General features: G+C 45.4%; 2 protein-coding genes across 3 annotated transcripts; one reads left to right on the forward strand and one right to left on the reverse strand.

Moving 5' to 3' along the window:
* Window positions 1-147: 147 nt before the first annotated feature.
* On the reverse strand, window positions 148-7,440 carry fkbp10.L (FKBP prolyl isomerase 10 L homeolog). Its single transcript, NM_001088539.1, is given in 10 exon segments — window positions 148-1,049; window positions 1,255-1,418; window positions 1,960-2,102; window positions 2,288-2,477; window positions 2,586-2,731; window positions 2,931-3,120; window positions 3,208-3,353; window positions 3,470-3,659; window positions 4,015-4,160; window positions 7,228-7,440. Coding segments are annotated over 10 exon segments (1,695 nt in total). The 5' UTR covers window positions 7,422-7,440; the 3' UTR covers window positions 148-863.
* A 3,212-nt stretch (window positions 7,441-10,652) lies between these two features.
* Window positions 10,653-17,365, forward strand: p3h4.L (prolyl 3-hydroxylase family member 4 (non-enzymatic) L homeolog). 2 transcript variants are annotated; one of them, NM_001093681.1, is given in 7 exon segments: window positions 10,887-11,362; window positions 13,122-13,271; window positions 13,477-13,648; window positions 13,862-13,990; window positions 14,676-14,821; window positions 15,427-15,513; window positions 16,188-17,292. In NM_001093681.1, coding segments are annotated over 7 exon segments (1,287 nt in total). In that variant the 5' UTR covers window positions 10,887-10,903; the 3' UTR covers window positions 16,332-17,292.
* The last annotated feature ends 472 nt before the right edge of the window (window positions 17,366-17,837 follow it).

Raw genomic sequence — 17,837 nt, forward strand, 5'->3', positions numbered from 1 at the left:
AGTGTCTGTATAAAAGGACAGGTATGTGTTTGTCAGGGGCAGGAGGAGGTACACTACTTAATTATGAGAGTAGGAGAGTCACGTCTGTGTATTAGTAGCTGATAAGAACAGGGTTTTGGATGGGGGTGAAAGACAAGTCAACAACAATTTTAACAAGAAAACTTTAATAAATGTAAACATCCGTCAATTACAAAAACTGAAACATTTACATCCTCCATTGAAAAAAGGAAAACAACAAAAATTAGGTTTTGGTCACTAGCTGAACCGTTCCACCTGCACTAAAGTGGACAGGACAAAATGGCGAACTCCACCGGATCATCTCCCAGGCGCACGCTCCATGCGCTTCTGCCCAGCGACACGACAGATCAGTGCAATTTCGTCAGCCCCGTGAGTTGCCCAATTGCCCCATCACCAGGTACCTTAGCACAGGTGGAGCCAGCTACAATTTTATTATTTTGCTTCAGATCTGCCAATTTAAATCTACGTAAATGAACATTCTTCATAGAAAACTAGGGGGAAGTTTGTCTTTAAATTAGCTTTTAGTATGTGATACAGGGGAATAGTCTAAGAAGCTGGTGTTTATTTACTGCTCTTGTCTACACCAGAGTGTCCCATAGAGCTGTAAAGGCAATGTAGGTGCCCAACTCATTAGCCAGTGTAAGGGGTTCATCTAATTCAAAATAAAAAAAAGCTCAATAAACAAAATTGCACTGGTCTTTTCCCTGCCAAAAATACAAATATCCAGATGACACTGGATATCAGGTATTTGTTAGACCCACCAAAGCGATGGATTAAATGTTGCCATAAAACACAGCAACTCTGCTCCCTCCAGGGCCAGTATCAGTTGTGAGTCTGAGCCCATTCTAAAGCTCTTCATGGACCAGTTCAGTTTCCTCCTCTGTTTTCAGCTTCAGCTCATCTGCCGTGATCTTCCCGTCCTTGTTACGATCCTGATTTACAAACATGTCGGCGATGGATTTTTCTCGGTCCACCCCCGGCAAAAACCTTCCCTTTCCTTCTGACACTTGGGCCTTCAGGAAATCGGAAAACTGAAAAAGAACAAGGTTGCGGGATTTTCAGCGGCAGCCATTAAGCTTTGTGTTAAAAGTTGACCTGTTCAAGGGACTGGTCTAAGAAAGATTTTTTTTTTTTGAAGGAGAAAAAAATGAAGACTGTCTTGGGGTCACCTAGTCATTTATGATCATGTGACTACACTGGGGTGGGGAGCAATGAGATACTAGAGATGACTTTTACCTCCTCTTCGGGAACTTCTCCATTCTTGTCAAGGTCCATGATTTCAAAGAGGTTTTCAGGAGTGTCCTGCAACCAGATAAACAAATAACCATCTGGTATCCCTTCTTCGATGTGGAGCAACTCCAGGTCAAACTTCAGCACAGCACTAGGGGGGACTCCACGGGCTGTAGAGAAAAAAAACATTAGGACACAAGAACACATGTAACCATATTACCCAATGGAGAAGTATATTGTCCTTTATATTTGACAACTATTCATCTAGTTCACTTAAACAGAACCATGGAGTAAAACAGAGGAAAAGATTATTGGGATTACCTGAGGAGAACCCTGTGTTTATGGTGCTCACTGGGGTAGTCCTACAAGTCATTTGGAAAACCTAGGTGTCTAACTCAAGATAGGGTTTCTGGCTTAATAGCCTCAGGGGTATCACCAATGCCACTTGGGGACTCAAAAATAATGTGTGCCAAGGGCATTAGAATAGAGAGGAGGCTTTAAGAGTATTAAGCTAACTCTACAGACTGTTTAGTAGGAATGGGCTTCATCTCAGAGATGCTGGAGAGCAATTTTGTGGGAGTGCATGGCTAGAAAGTTAGTGGAGATTCTTGGCAGTGGGTATTAAGGCAGGGGAATGTATGGGATTAGCCATCCCTTGCATATAAGAACTATAACTCTTGCAGGGGATTCCAATATCAGAAACATTCTCACCTCCACTCTCTCCGTGGGCAAGATGGGGCGGAACCAAGACAGTCCTCCTTTCTCCAACACACATTCCTGAAAGACCAGTGTCCAGGCCCTCAATAACTTTGCTGGATCCAAGCGTGACCTGCTGTGGGATTTCGTACTCATGCCTAAAAAACACATTGGAAGGAATTAGAGCTAATTGAAGCAAGATCAGCTCTGGCCTTATTACTTCTATAAACCCATGAGGTAGAAGAACAAAACAGAAGATGGTGGAATTGAATGGAAAGGGACAGTATAGTTGGTTGGTGGATGGGTATCTGCGGATAGGGAAATGTTTGGGTGCAGTACTTACGATGAGAAGAGCAGTGTCCCGTCCAGCATGGAGCAGTTGTAATGATACTTAATGAAGTCTCCTTTTTTCGATGTTGTGTTACAGGAATCTGGTTTGTGCATCACCTCAATATCCACAGAGTCCTTTGGGTTGTGGAAATCTACGATGTGCACGTCGAAAACCAAGACAGCAGATCCCGGGATACTGTTCCCTGTGAGAAAAACCTTCAATGAACTTTAACTTGTCATATTTTTATTTTTATTTTTTCCCCCTTTCTGATCCCCATGAAAAAATGTCAGCACCGGAAATGAGCTTCTACCTGAGCCACTCTCTCCGTAACCGAGATGAGGAGGAATGATGATTCGCCTCCACTCTCCCACACAGACTCCTTGTAGCCCGGCATCCATTCCTGAAATAACGTACCCCATACCGATATACGTGTTGTATGTAGTGTTTCTGGAGTAGCTGCAGAGAAAAAAAGAGTGGAACATGTGATCAGAACATTCTAACTGTAGATCTATCATTTTCTATCAAACCAAGGAAATGGAGAGCCACTATGTCTTCCTCACTAATAAAGGTTATGAAGCCTACACTTTATATACATATCAATATATAATATTATTACTAAATTGAAGTCTATGCAGACTTGGAGTGGAGTAGTTACCTTGAATCAAACAAGGCTCCGTCCATGAGGGTCCCATTGTAGTGGTATCGTACGTAATCTCCAGTCACTGCTTTGCGTTTGCACACCTGGGGAACCACCTGGTTCTGCACAGTTATTCCATCCTTTGGGTTGTGGAAATCGATGAGAAGAACATGGAACACCAGGGAAGCCTGGGCAGGGATGATGGTTCCTGGAAAGCACAGAGGAGATAAAACAATTACCATCTATGGATAAAATATGGAGAGGCTCCACAGCAGATATGAACCACCATGTTTACCATATCCCTTTTCTCCATAGGCCAGGAATGGTGGGATTGTGATCCTCCTCTTTTCTCCGGCACACATGCCCAGCAGGCCCATATCCATGCCCTTTATAAGCCAACCGGAACCCACGTACGTATCATATGTGGTGGAACGACTGTAGCTGCAGAGAGAAGAACACAATGACAGGTGATATAAGAGTTAGAGACGTTTTAATTAAACAAATATTCCTAAACACAAGAATTTCTGTGGGAGGTCCCCAAGTTGTGGTTTCTCTACCTGGAGTCAAAATATGTCCCGTCGAGGAGTGTCCCATTGTAGTGGTATCTGACAAAGTCCGAGTCCTGGACGGATCTGTTACAAGGACTGGCTTTGTGTATGGTCGTTATCTGCACCTCATCGTTCTTGTTCCAAATGTCCTGGAGGAGGATGTCGAAGTAGAGCGTGGCGTCGGCAGGGATCATGCCAGCTGGTGATTGGAAAGAGAAGATTTTACGGTACGTCCCTGCTGTCTGGGTGCATATATATATATATATAATACAAATAGGGGATGGGGTAACAGAACAGCATATGAAATGCAATCAGGTATAAATCTATGCAAAATAGTACAGGATCTGTTATCCAGAATGTGCTTGACATGGGGTTTCTGAAAAAGGGACCGTACCCCAAGACTGAAAGTGGCACCTTATATAATTCAGTATTGCGTACAGGATGAGTGGGGTTTTCAGCTATGCTCCATGTCTCTGTTTAAGGGGATAACTCCTGATATTCCTGTTGAAGCACAAGAATGAATGTAGCAATAAAGATATTGATGATGTACTTACGCACTCCTATGCTGCCATAGCCCAGGTGAGGGGGCACGATCAGTTTTCTCTTTTCATTCACGCACATGCCCAGTATCCCCCTGTCCAGTCCGGTGATGAGGCGCCCCACTCCGACAAATCCCGCAACTGCCACTCCTCGATCATAACTGAAAGGGCCACATATTGACTGTTGTTATTCCTCTTATTGTTTTGCTCATACTCAAGTCACACCCCACGTGTTACATGTGTTTCCTTATCCCTTTCTGGTCACTGGTTCTGGCTCTTCTAACACTATGTGCTACATTGATTCCGGAGTCAAAACAGGAGGTGCAGAGTGTATTAAACAGCCAGACATTTACCAATGACTTTAATACCAAAAAAAATGTTGGAATTTAAAACCTTAGAGTGTAAAGCCTTTTACAATATGTGGAGCTAGAAAGTTTTTCAGTCAGTACAAAGGGCCAACTTGCTGCAGAGCAGTGAGTAGAGTGTCAGCAGGGTGTAGTCAATCAGGGAGGTTGGGAGATGTGAGTGCAGACAGGCCCAGACTGGCAATCTGTGGGTTCTGGCAAATGCCAGAGGGGCTGCTATAAGGTCCCATAGAAAGTCACTATTTAGTGGTCTGGTGGGGGCTGTGTTGGGCCTCTGTGTAGCTGAAATGCCAGGGCCTATTTTAATTCTCAGTGCAGACCTGAGTGCAGGTACCCACACGCTCTCTCGGCATTCCCAGCTCCGGTATTCCTCACATTTATACAATTCCCCCGGGGCACTGCTGACCCGACTGACCTCTTCTAATGGGACAGGGTGGGGATTAAAGGTTTCATTTTGCTTTATACAGAAGCTTATCTAAATAGATCACCATGACCCTGTACAGTTGTTCTAAAAGTGGAACCGAGAGAATAAAAAACAAATATTGACTTTGATATTGAGCCACAAGTGTGTATATGTGTGTATATATATGTGTGTGTATATGTGTGTATATGTGTGTGTGTGTGTGAGTAGGACTGATGCTGAGAGCGACTCCATTGTACAATAAAGCTTTGGGTATCTCCACACTTAATTCTGTGCTGCAGCTTCACTCAGCCACGTCTACAAATACGTCTACAAATACGGGCCCTTGGATCCCACCCCAACAACACGCCCCTTTTTTATGGCACTGCCGACCCTCCAGCACAGGCCCAACAAAGCCATCTGCCAAAGAGCTTACATGTGTCGTGTACTCGCTATCCCTCCCCCCCCAGCACAACTTCCCAACCTCATGTTACTTTCTTCCAACATGATTCCCTGCATCTCACATGTAATCCCCCTACAGCCCCCCAACTCCTCTCTGTAGAACATACCCCATCAGCCCCCAACTCCTCTCCTTAGCACTAACCCCTACAGCCCCCAACTCTTCTCCATAGCACTAACCCCTACAGCCCCCCAACTCCTCTCCATAACACTAACCCCAACAGCCCCCCAACTCCTCTCCATAGTACTAACAGATACAGCCCCCAACTCCTCTCCATAGCACTAACCTCTACAGCCCCCCAACTCTTCTCCATAGCACTAACCCCAACAGCCCCCCAACTCCTCTCTGTAGAACATACCCCATCAGCCCCCCAACTCCTCTCCATAGCACTAACCCCTACAGCCCCCCAACTCTTCTCCATAGCACTAACCCCATCAGCCCCCAACTCTTCTCCATAGCACTAACCCCATCAGCCCCCAACTCCTCTCCATAGCACTAACCCCTACAGCCCCCAACTCCTCTCCATAGCACTAACCCCTACAGCCCCCCAACTCCTCTCCATAGCACTAACCCCTACAGCCCCCAACTCCTCTCCATAACACTAACCCCTACAGCCCCCAACTCCTCTCCATAGCACTAACCCCTACAGCCCCCCAACTCTTCTCCATAGCACTAACCCCAACATCCCCCCAACTCCTCTCTGTAGAACATACCCCATCAGCCCCCCAACTCCTCTCTGTAGCACTAACCCCTACAGCCCCCCCAACTCTTCTCCATAGCACTAACCCCAACAGCCCCCCAACTCCTCTCTGTAGAACATACCCCATCAGCCCCCCAACTCCTCTCCATAGCACTAACCCCTACAGCCCCACAACTCCTCTCTGTAGAACATACCCCATCAGCCCCCCAACTCCTCTCCATAGCACTAACCCCTACAGCCCCCCAACTCTTCTCCATAGCACTAACCCCATCAGCCCCCAACTCCTCTCCGTAGCACTAACCCCTACAGCCCCCCAACTCCTCTCCATAACAATAACCCCTACAGCCCCCCAACTCCTCTCTGTAGAACATACCCCATCAGCCCCCAACTCCTCTCCATAGCACTTAGCCCTACAGCCCCCCAACTCTTCTCCATAGCACTAACCCCATCAGCCCCCAACTCCTCTCCATAGCACTTAGCCCTACAGCCCCCCAACTCTTCTCCATAGCACTAACCCCTACAGCCCCACAACTCCTCTCCATAGCACTAACCCCTAAAGCCCCCCAACTCTTCTCTGTAGAACATAACCCATCAGCCCACAACTCCTCTCCTTAGCACTAACCCCCATAGCCCCCACAGCCCCCCCAACTCCTCTCCTTAGCATTAACCCTACAGCCCCCCAACTCCTCTCCATAGCATTAACCCCTACAGGCCCCCAACTCCTCTCTGTAGAATATACCCCATGAGCCCCTAACTCCTCTCCACAGCTTGACCATTATAAAGAATTATAATGACGGGCCATGGCTTCTGTAACTTACATTTATATAATAATTCTATGACTTCATGCGTTTGTTAAAAAAAAAAAAAAAAAAAAAAAAAGCTAAAACTGGGGTTCTCCAGCTGTTCTTAAACTACAACTCCCAGCATCCTCTCCCAGATGTTGTTCTTACTATTCCAGCTGGGCAGAAAGTTTAAAAGGATTTTATTTGCACAATGAAAGACAAGATCAATCAAAGCAACTTTCCAATTTGCATTCATGTCTAATGGTTTTAAAGTAAATTGTCAGTTGGAAGTAACATTTCTAGTTATAGCTTTGTGCTGTTTGGGTCTGGCTCTAGAACATTGAGGCAGAAGTGGGGTCTCCAGCAGGTTTGGCTCCTGCTCCATTATTCCAGAGGAGACAGATAGTGGTTTTTGTAGCAATTAGAATGAACTTTTTGAATGAATGTAAATTGGAAAGCTGCTGGGAATGATCTGGATATATAAAATATGGATCCCATTACAAGTGGAAAAGCTGAAATACCTGGCGTCGAACTTCTGTCCATCTTTAAAGGTGCCGTTATAATGGTATCGCACAAAGTCTCCCATTTGCACCTCACGGGGACAGATTTTGGGAATGTCGTATCGGTCGATGACTACATCTTCCAAAGGTCCGGAATCACAGGCGACATAGAGGACGAGGAAGTGTAAGGAGACAACGAGGCTGTTGAACAACATGGCTGGGAATGTTGAAGGAGAATTCTGTGTTGCTGCTTCCCTGCTCCCAGCTCCTCTGTTCCTTTATTGGGTGCCAAGCCACTGCCTACAAAGGAATTTTTGTTAACGTGGATCCTCGCAGGGCTGCAGGCTGAATTTTTAGCTGTCTGGGGATATTTGAGAAGGGGGAGGAGATTCTGAGACTTCCTCTCTATAGGGGGAATAATATGGGAATAAGTCTGGGCTAGAGATTCAACACACTTTTATTCCTTATTGACCGACACTCGATCCTTATAAAATGCAAAAGTCTAATTATTGCAAATACTCTTCACTAAAAAGAAAGGATTATTCTTAGGAAACTAAACAGGAAGGAGGTGGGGGTGCAGGGTAATAAAAAATGTGAAAATGGAACCCAGGGTCCTAGTGCATCCCGTATTTACTATGCAATTATGGCTCTAATTCTGCACCAGCATTTCTGCTCACATTATGCAAGTTTCTTTCAAAACATTATCTTCAGTTTTATATATCAACATAAACCCAAATAGAACATCAGGCCCATGTGATTGCCTTAAAAGCAGCAGCTGCCTGCGTGCACTGGTGGTTCCGACTCAGGAGATAATGTAGCAGAAGCAGACCTGGAGGAGAACTGACTTTTGCTAAACTGTTTCAAGAGTCAGGCCAAGAGAAGAGAAAGAGATACAATGCTTGTATATTGCTGTATAAAGGCACCATCATGATATACACTCGTGATCTGCAAGAACATTATTTATATAATACACAAAAGCCATGAATATCGTGTAAATTATATCCTTATAAACGGTGAGTTCTGATGTCATCAGTTATAAACGGTGAGTTCTGATGTCATTTCTGTCACATGACTCACTGAAACTTGTGTATTATAATAAATAAAGTTCCCCCAGTTGTAAAATATGAGGATATTAGAAGTTACCTCGGAGTTCCATGACCTGTATAAAAACACTCAGCCTTCGGCCTCGTACTTTTATATGTTCATGAAACTCCTCGGTAACTTATAATATCCTTATATTTTACAAGAGGGGGTACTTTATTCAATATATATATATGTGTATATGTATATATATATATATATATATTTATTTATATCTAAAGAGACACCCAACTCCTAGAATGCTGGAGGCCGCTTGCTCTTTCTATTTACATGATATTTTCATGCACTGCCAGTATTTTTTGGAATGCACAGGGAGGTGAGAGGATCCAAGCGGCACAAACACAACGTTTGCAGAGTAAATGGTGAGAACAAAAGGCACCGGCAGATGTTGTAAACGTAGGTTGTCCCCTGCACATAGTGCCGTGTGTGTGTGAGTTTGTAAGTGTGAGAGTGTAAGTGTGAGAGTGTAAGTGTGAGAGTGTAAGTGTGAGAGTGTAAGTGTGAGACAGAGCACATAGGGCACTGTGGTTTCCCAAGCCTGGGCAATATGAGCAATGACTGGGCCCAAGAGCTTGATTGAGGCCACACTGGTAGCCATTGCTCTACTCACTGGTCACACACAGGATCACAGGAGTTGTGTTTCAGCAGCTGCTTGGGGGACACGTGTCCATCCCACAATGTGTTTTGATGGAGAATGTGGGAACGTTTAGCTGGGAGAAAAGAAAAGCACTAAGTTAATTGTCATTATATAAGAGTTTCAGTCTCTATTGCTAATGTAGTAATGAGACCCTGTCGATGTGAATGAGGATTATATATATATATGGCAACAAAGCAATGGTTCATCATGGGAACCTTAATCCTTGGCCAGGCTGAGGGGCCCATGTATAACCCACACTCAGAAATGTATTTATGGTGCACCCTAATGTACATAGCATGGGCCCCTCACCAGCACAGGGTTGGAGGATTCCCTAGGGGCCCCTCAGTTCCTGTGGGGGACACAAAATGTGATGATGCCAATTTGCAGAAGACGGGGAGACCAGAGACTCCCAGACCACTGGGGGGGACAATTACTGAAGAGATTGGGGGGGACTATTAGATGTTACATTTTGTGACTCTACTGGGGCCTCAATGCAAAAACTCTATGTGAGGAGAGAGTTGTGTGAGGGGATAATATGCGAGATGAGTGATGAGAGTGCAGTGTGATGAGAGAGTGAGGAGAGAGAGACCTGTGTGAGGGGAGAACTATGTGAGGAGAGAACTGTGTGAGGAGAGAGTTGTGTGAGGGAAGAGTTGTGTGAGGAGAGTGCAGTGTGATAAGAGAATTTGAGGAGAGAGAGTTGTGTGATGTTGTGTGGCCTTCTAGGAGAGAACTGTATGAGGAGAGTTGTGTGAGGGGAGAACTATGCGAGCAGAGAGAGAGCTGCGTTGGGATAGAACTGTGTGAGGAGAGAACTGTGTGAGGAGCAGGTCCGGATTGAGAATTAAAATAGGCCCTGGCATTTGAGGTAGACAGAGGCCCAATCAGCCCACTAAATAGTGACTTTCTATGGGACCTTATAGCAGCCCCTCTGGCATTTGCCAGACCCACAGATTGTCAGTCAGGAGTTGTGTGAGGAGAGAGAGACTTGTGTGAGGAGAGTTGTGTGAGGAAAGAGTTGTTTGAGGTGAGGAGACAGTTGTGTGAAGAGAGAGTTGTGTGAGGAGAGAGTTGTGTGAGGAGAGAGAGTTGTGTGAGGAGACAGTTGTGTGAGGAGACAGTTGTTTGAGGTGAGGAGACAGTTGTGTGAGGAGAGAGTTGTGTGAGGAGAGAGAGTTGTGTGAGGAGACAGTTGTGTGAGGAGACAGTTGTTTGAGGTGAGGAGACATTTGTGTGAAGAGAGAGTTGTGTGAGGAGAGAGTTGTGTGAGGAGAGAGAGACTTGTGTGAGGAGACAGTTGTGTGAGGAGACAGTTGTTTGAGGTGAGGAGACATTTGTGTGAAGAGAGAGTTGTGTGAGGAGAGAGTTGTGTGAGGAGAGAGAGACTTGTGTGAGGAGACAGTTGTGTGAGGAGACAGTTGTTTGAGGTGAGGAGACATTTGTGTGAAGAGAGAGTTGTGTGAGGAGACAGTTGTGTGAGCCGATGCTAAAGCCAATAATCTTCCCTGTCACTTGTTGAAGTGCAAATAAAGTGTTTGAAGTAAAAGTTATGGGTGAGTGTGACGTCACTAGCAGCAGCAGCAAAAGTATCGCCTGGAGACTCCGCAATTTACTTGACACAAGGATTCCTGTCCCTCCCACCCCTCCAGCGGTGAGTCCTGATGAATGGCACGCAAACCCCGCCCACCTCACTCCCATTGGCTGTCAGTACTTTGGGGAGATTGAGGGATAAAGTGGCGCTTCCAAATGTCATTGGCCTTCCCCTGGCGGTTTCAGTGAGTGTGTGACAGGGAGTAAATGGGGCCGCTCCATGTTGCCTTGTAGTGAGGGGGTGCGAGTGTCTCAGGTTGGTGTAGGGGCGGTACTAGAGCCCCCCTATGTCACACTCTGACTGGTGCCTCCCCTTTACTTTCCTCCCGAGTCGGACTGTGCCACTGAGTTACGTGGGGGTCCCCGGCCATGTTGCTCCTCTCGCTGCTGCTGCTGCTCGTGGTGTCCCGGTGCGGAGCTCAGTACGAACAGTACAGTTTCCGCGGGTTCCCCCGGTCGGAGGTGCGGCCCCTGCAGGCCACTTATGGCCGCGCTCTGGAGCTGTACGAGGGGGACAAGTGGAAGGAGGCGGCCCGGGCGCTGGAGAACAGTCTGAGGCTTCACCGGCTGCTCCGGGACAGTGAGGCGCATTGCGGACACTCTTGCTCCGCGGGGGACGACGAAAGTCCAGTCCTGGAGAAGAAGGAGGAGGAGCAGGAGTGGAGGCGGGAGCTGCGGCTGTTCGGCCGAGTCTTGGCCAGAGCCGTGTGTCTGAGGAAGTGTAAGGGGAGCCTGGCGGTCTTCCAGCAGCCCCACCCCGACCCCGACACTCTCAGCGCCTTCCGACGCCGGGACCCCTATCAGTATCTGCACTACTCCTACTTCAAGGTAACGCCCACTCCTCAGCACTCTGTGCTCCACTCACTCAACACTTAGATTGCAAGCTCTGCGGCCCACTCCATCCTCTCTGACTCACTCACTCACAACTTAGATTGCAAGCTCTGTGCTCCACTCCTTCCTCCCTGACTCACAACTTAGATTGCAAGCTCTGCGGCCCACTCCTTCCTCTCTGACTCACTCACAACTTAGATTGCAAGCTCTGTGCTCCACTCCTTCCTCCCAGACTCACTCACAACTTAGATTGCAAGCTCTGCGGCCCACTCCTTCCTCTCTGACTCACTTACTCACAACTTAGAGTGCAAGCTCTGTGCTCCACTCCTTCCTCCCTGACTCACTCACTCATAACTTAGATTGCAAGCTCTGCGGCCCACTCCTTCCTCTCTGACTCCTCCCTGACTCACTCAACACTTAGATTGCAAGCTCTGTGCTCCACTCCTTCCTCTCTCTCTGTAATACTCTCCCTACAGACACAAGTGCACCTCCTGCTACAACTTGTACTTAGTCACATCAGCAGTGCACCAGCCCCTCAGGCTTATTACACAAGATAAATTAATGCTACTTACCCCTCCCCCCCAATACTAATCCCCACCCACTGACACGCCCACCACTTATTTTAACCATGATAATAAGATTTAATATGGGAGACTAATAATAAAATGTGTATTGTACCCCCAAACTGGATTTAATAAAGTGGGGGGGGGCAGCACTTCATGCCACAAAGGAACAAGCCCAGGGGTAAATAACACGGGGTGCAATTCCCAGCTGGACAATAAAACTGTTTCTGCTCTTATACAATAAACAATGGCAGAAATAATGAAGTTGTAGCAGCACATTTATCCCTGAGTCTCAGGCACTTCCATCATGTGTCTCTGGTTACAGTCAGGACCCCCAGTGCAGCTCCTCCTGCATTTCACTCAATTCAAGGGCTTCTGCCACGTCCACATGTTCTCAACACCTTTACTCCTCCACTCTCTCTCCAGTCTCTTCTCTCTCAACCTTCATTCATAGGCACTTTTCACTTACTGTAACGTATGTACAGAGCCATAGACACAATCTCAAATCACTTCTTCTTATTTCTGCTTTTTGACTTATTTAGCTTTTAATTCAGCAGCTCTCCAGTTTGTAATTTCAGCCATCTGGTTGCTCAGATCTACATTCCCCTAGCAACCATGCACTGATTTGAATAAGAGACTGGAATATGAATAGGAGAGGCCTGAATAGAAAGAGGAGGGATAAAAAGTAGCAATAACAATACATTTGTAGCCTTACAGAGCATTTGATTTTAGATGGGGTCAGTGACCCCCGTTTGAAAGCTGGAAAGAGTCAGAAGAAAAAGGCAAATCATTCAAAAACTTAAGTAATAAATAATGACGGCCAATTAAAAAGTTGCTTAGAGTAAGCTATTCCACAACATATTAAGTGTTAACATAAAGCTAACTTTAACTGTACTGTGTGTGCATGCCTGATATATATATATATATATACCCATATAGCCAGAGACAGCGAGGGTTAATGGCACCCAATTCTGTGTCTGTGTTTTATTCAGAGCAGGGTTTGTTTTGCTGCTTCTTTCTGTGATTAAATGTGTAATAAAACACACACACACCGTTGCATTAATCACAACTAGTGATATCATTGAAGCAGGGATCCACTGGCTTCATGTGATGTCTTCCTGTATCTTGGAACTTTATGGATAACAGATACTTGTATAAAAGGACCTGTCGTCTACGTCTCGTTCTTTCCCCAGACCAATGAACTGGAGAAAGCGGTGTCGGCCGCCCACACGTTCCTGCAGAAGAATCCGACCCACGAGATGACGCTCAGGTACATGAATTACTACAAAACTCTGATGGAAGTGGAGGAATATCTCATAGACCTGGAGGCGGAGCCTTACGAGGTGAGGGGGCGGGACCTGTAACTGTCACATGTAACTGTCAGCTGTGCACGTTGCTCTGTCCGCTGGCGTTTTCTTCACTTATTTGTAATTGTTCTCTGAATGAGTCGACTGGTACATTGCTCCAGTGTGTGCCAGAGCCATAGTAAGCCAGTGAGTGTTGTGTGACTGTGTGTGTGACTGTGTGTGTGCGCTTGTGTTTGTGCAGGGGATGTTTGTGAAGGCAGTGAAGACGTACAATGCGGGGGATTTCAGGCGCAGTACTGAAGAGATGGAACAGGCGCTGCCTCTTTACTACAAGGCCTATAACAGCTGCCTGACGGCCTGCGAGGGAGCCTATCAGATGAGAGAGTTCAAAGACTTCTACCCGGCAGTTGCAGGTAAAGCCCCTGTTTAACCCTCTGGGACCCATAACCAATACAACACTCAATTTTAAACTTACAGTCTATGGGATAAACTGACCCAAATCCAAACCCTAAGTACCTGCCCAAATTCTGCAAAAGTTGATGGGATGGAGTCGAGTCCTGAATTTTTGATGTGTCCAAGTAAAGTGGTGCTGCAGGGGGTTCATGTGTTCCCTCTCCATCCCACAGATCACCTGACAGACGTGCTGCACTGCAAAGTGGAGTGTGAGTCCAACCTGATCCCCAACGTGGGAGGCTACTTGGTGCAGAAGTTTGTGGCTACAATGTACCATTACCTGCAGTTTGCCTATTACAAGTGTAAGTCACTCCAACACGTTACACACAATATTCATAGACATTCATAAGGAGCCGCACTAAACGTGCCAGCCACAAGTAAGAGCCACATGCCTGGGACCTCAATATCATTCCTCAGTGCCTTGCGTTAGACATTACCGCAAATACTCGAGTATAAGCCGTCCCGAGTATAATCCGAGGTACCTAATTTTACCTCCAAAAACTGGGAAAGCTTATTGACTCGAGTATAAGCCTAGGGTGAGAAATGCAGCAGCTTCTGGTTAGTTTCCATCAAAAAATTGAGGGTTTCTGCTCCCATTGGAGGTGCCAGCGTCTCGTTTTTGGATGCCAGCGACCATTCTTGGATGCCGGCGAATATTCTTGGAGTCTATTCTTGGACGCCGGCGACTATTCATAGGCAACCGTTTTTGCGCTTGACCCGAGTATAAGCCAAGGTAGTTTTTCAGCATATTTTGGGGGCTGAAACTCGGCTTATACTCGAGTATATACGTTAGTAAGAGTCTGTGTTACTGTATACAATATAATATCCTTATACAATACACAAGAACCATAAATATCCTGTCAATGATATCCTTATAAATAGTGCTTAGTGATGTCATCCGTTATAATCAGAACTTAGTGGTATCATTTATAGGGATAGGGTTGGCACATTCACTAACTATCCTCCCTGTTGTTTCGTGTGTCGCAGTGAACGATGTGAAGAACGCCGTGCAGTGCGTCTCCAGCTACATGCTCTTTGATCCCGATGACACGGTCATGCAGCAAAACCTGGCCTATTACAGGTTCTATAAGGAGAAATGGGACCTGGAGGATACAGATTTCAATCCCAGAGAGGTAACAATCCCATTCACATACTGACAATGGCTCCATGAAGCTACAATTGTATATATAAGTATACATATATTCACATTAGTGCCTGGTTGCTGGGGTAAAGTGGACCCTGGCAACCAAGTGCTTCCTGGAATACCAAAAGCCTAATTGAAGATTGTCTCTGCATATATCAGTGCATCAAACTTACAGTTAACGTAAAGGTGAAATAGCCCCTTAAGTGCATGGAAAACGTTGAATAAACTGCAGCTTAGTTACTATTAAGTGTGGCCAAAAAAAAGGGAAATCTGCCTAAAATGGACTGTGGTCCTTCCTGTAGTTGGAGCTTTCTGGAGAGTGGGTTATTGGATAATAGATCCCAGATCTGAACTGAAATTTATATATATATATGTACATTGTGTTGTTTATACGTGGCAGAATGTGCTATTTCTCTTCAGCTAAAGTAAATACAAATAAATAAGGATTAAGAGTGACAAAGTCACAAGAGGAAGATGTGTGTAATAATTACAAGTAGGAAGTGTGAGTTTATAATGGCTCCCTGTGAAGTTATCATTGCAATTTATTACATGTGTATTTAATGTACTGTCCCACGGGGGGCGCTGTTTGTGCAGGAGGCTCTGCGGTATCACAGCCAGACGACTAGATACAAGGAGCTCTTGCAGTTTGCCAAAGATTTCCTCTATCAAGACGACGACGAGGTAACACCATGGGGTTTTGCTGCTTTCCCAAACGTGGCCTTGTTCATATCAAGCAGCCATGACGTTGCCAGGGAATCATGGGAGGGGGTGCGGCCCGACCCGAAACCCATATGTTTATGGGCAGGTTCGGGCCGACTCTGGCACAAAATCTTCGTGTAGAGAAATTCTCTACCCGCACATCACTAGTGCCTACAGTATTTGATGTATCTGCAAACAGAACTGATAATATTCCCTTTTACAGAACATTTTCTTATAATATTCATGTTGCTGAATTCACGGATGTCCCTTTTCACCTTTCCAGGGATGCACAGAATCCCCAAATCCTTTATGAAAGAACTGAATCCAAATCCTAATTTGCGTATGCAAATTAGGACCAGTAAAGGAAAATAGTGGGAAAACATTTTTTTACTTCCTTGTTTTCACATGATTTCGCTTCCCACTCCTAATTTACATATGCAAATTAGGATTCAGATCGGCCACAATTATTCGGCTGAATCCTGCTGAAAAAGGCCAAATCCTGGGTTCGGTGCATCCTTACTTTCCACTTCTTATTACAGCATTGGTGAATAAGCTGAAGCCCACAGCAACCAATCAGCACTTAGCTTTATTCCAGCGAATGTCTCATTGGCTATTCCAGGTCACGGCTAACATTTGAATGCCATTTTTCATTTCAGATGGAAGTAGGAGCAGAGGAGGAAAAAGAAGCATCTCCCAGTGACAGTGAGTTTGAAGGGGAAGGGGACTATGAAGAAGGGATCCTTGCTAATTGGTTGACGGAGCCAAAATCTAAAGGGGACGTTGCAGAAAAAGGATATTGAAGTGTGTAAATCAGCGGCTCTGGGGCCACAAGGAACCAGAAGATCTGGTGTATGTGATATATATATATACACACACAGTATATACATGAAGTCCCTAGCTACTGGATGCAGAGCAACTCCTCGTTGTGCCTTACACCAGTCTCCTGCCAGAGTGGAAACCTTTCTTACAAAGCTGCCCATTGGATTCATTCAATATCATGCCGCAGAGCTGACACTTTATTTGACTCTCTGGGGTAGCAGCATCAGTGCCTAATGCAGTCGTTTCTAAGGGGGGGAGCTCACCTTTTAAGTCAACTTTTAGAATGTCTCTCTCTTAGCAACATTTCAATTGGTCTGCATTTTTTTATTTCTCATAGTTTAGAACATATTCGCCTTGCTCTTTTCACTCTGTGAGGCTTTTTATTGTTACTTTGTATTACTTATCTTTTATCCTATTCATCTTCCACATACCACTGCCTGGTTGCTATTGTAAACTAGACCATAGCAACCAGATAATTTATGAAATCACCAAAGAACTGAACCATTAAAAAACAGGGTGAGAAAAGTCTAAAATGTATTAAAAGTCCATTTAAAGGTGTACCACCCCTTTTTCCCCAGGGGACCAATATTAAATCAGGGAATGAGGGTAACGAGCTGAGAATGAATGATGACTATTTTCAGTTGTAGAAAGAATTTTAATGGGATCAAGGTGACCCACCAATAACATGAGAATGTTGGTTTGCACAGTAATAATGATGTGGACTCCATTGGAACAGCTTCACCCCGGTGACTGTATATTTGTCCTGTGCTGAAAAAAACATTTAGAGGTGATTGTGAATAATCTTGTATTTTGTTGCAGTTGCTCCAGTTGATTGTTATTCCTCCTTATAGCCACAAGGTGGCAGTGCCATGTCTTCTTATTAATGGTGGCATCCACTCTCACGTTATTCTGTATAAAAGGTTTTCGGATTATGATCTCTCCTTTAAGTGTAACGTTTGTTATTTAAAGCTTGGAATTGTGTATCAATGTATAAAACACAATGTATCACTCGTAATTGCAGTAGCGCAGCATCTGTACCATCTACTTTAATCCTGTCCTAGATAATAATAATAATGATGATGATGTCATTCTCTTGATTAATATGACATCATCTCTTTATCGTCCGCTCTTTTGCTGCACCCACCAGATTGGAGACAGGTTATTAGTCAGCAAAGCAGGTGAATTGTTCCCAAGGGATTATTGTGGGATTTCTCATCTGTAGTAAAACTGAAATCGGGAGAAAGTGGAGCCATTTGGGCTTTCGTTGTGCTGGTGCCGGACTTTCCTACAGGAACATTCATACCCCCCTCCCATCACATGAAGCATTGGTTGTTGCTCTTATTTGTAACAAGTGGGGTGATGTGCAAATAAGAAGAGGAGTTGGGTGGATTTTGGCACAATGGAAGTGACTGGGGGAAATCAATGTGTTCACTGGCCTCTGATGGTGGTTCTGTCCATATGTATCATTTCCCCCCCAATTCTGTCCC

This window comes from Xenopus laevis, chromosome 9_10L (assembly GCF_017654675.1).
Source record: "Xenopus laevis strain J_2021 chromosome 9_10L, Xenopus_laevis_v10.1, whole genome shotgun sequence".
Classification (NCBI taxonomy): domain Eukaryota; kingdom Metazoa; phylum Chordata; class Amphibia; order Anura; family Pipidae; genus Xenopus; species Xenopus laevis.

Excerpts from the sequence above, each read along its gene's own strand:
- p3h4.L (XM_018234475.2), top strand. The coding sequence starts at position 10,904 with ATGTTGCTCCTCTCGCTGCTGCTGCTGCTCGTGGTGTCCCGGTGCGGA. Across the intron at positions 13,272-13,476 it reads TGGAGGCGGAGCCTTACGAG|GGGATGTTTGTGAAGGCAGT; the intron begins GTGAGGGGGCGG and ends GTGTTTGTGCAG. Across the intron at positions 15,514-16,187 it reads TCTATCAAGACGACGACGAG|ATGGAAGTAGGAGCAGAGGA; the intron begins GTAACACCATGG and ends TTTTCATTTCAG.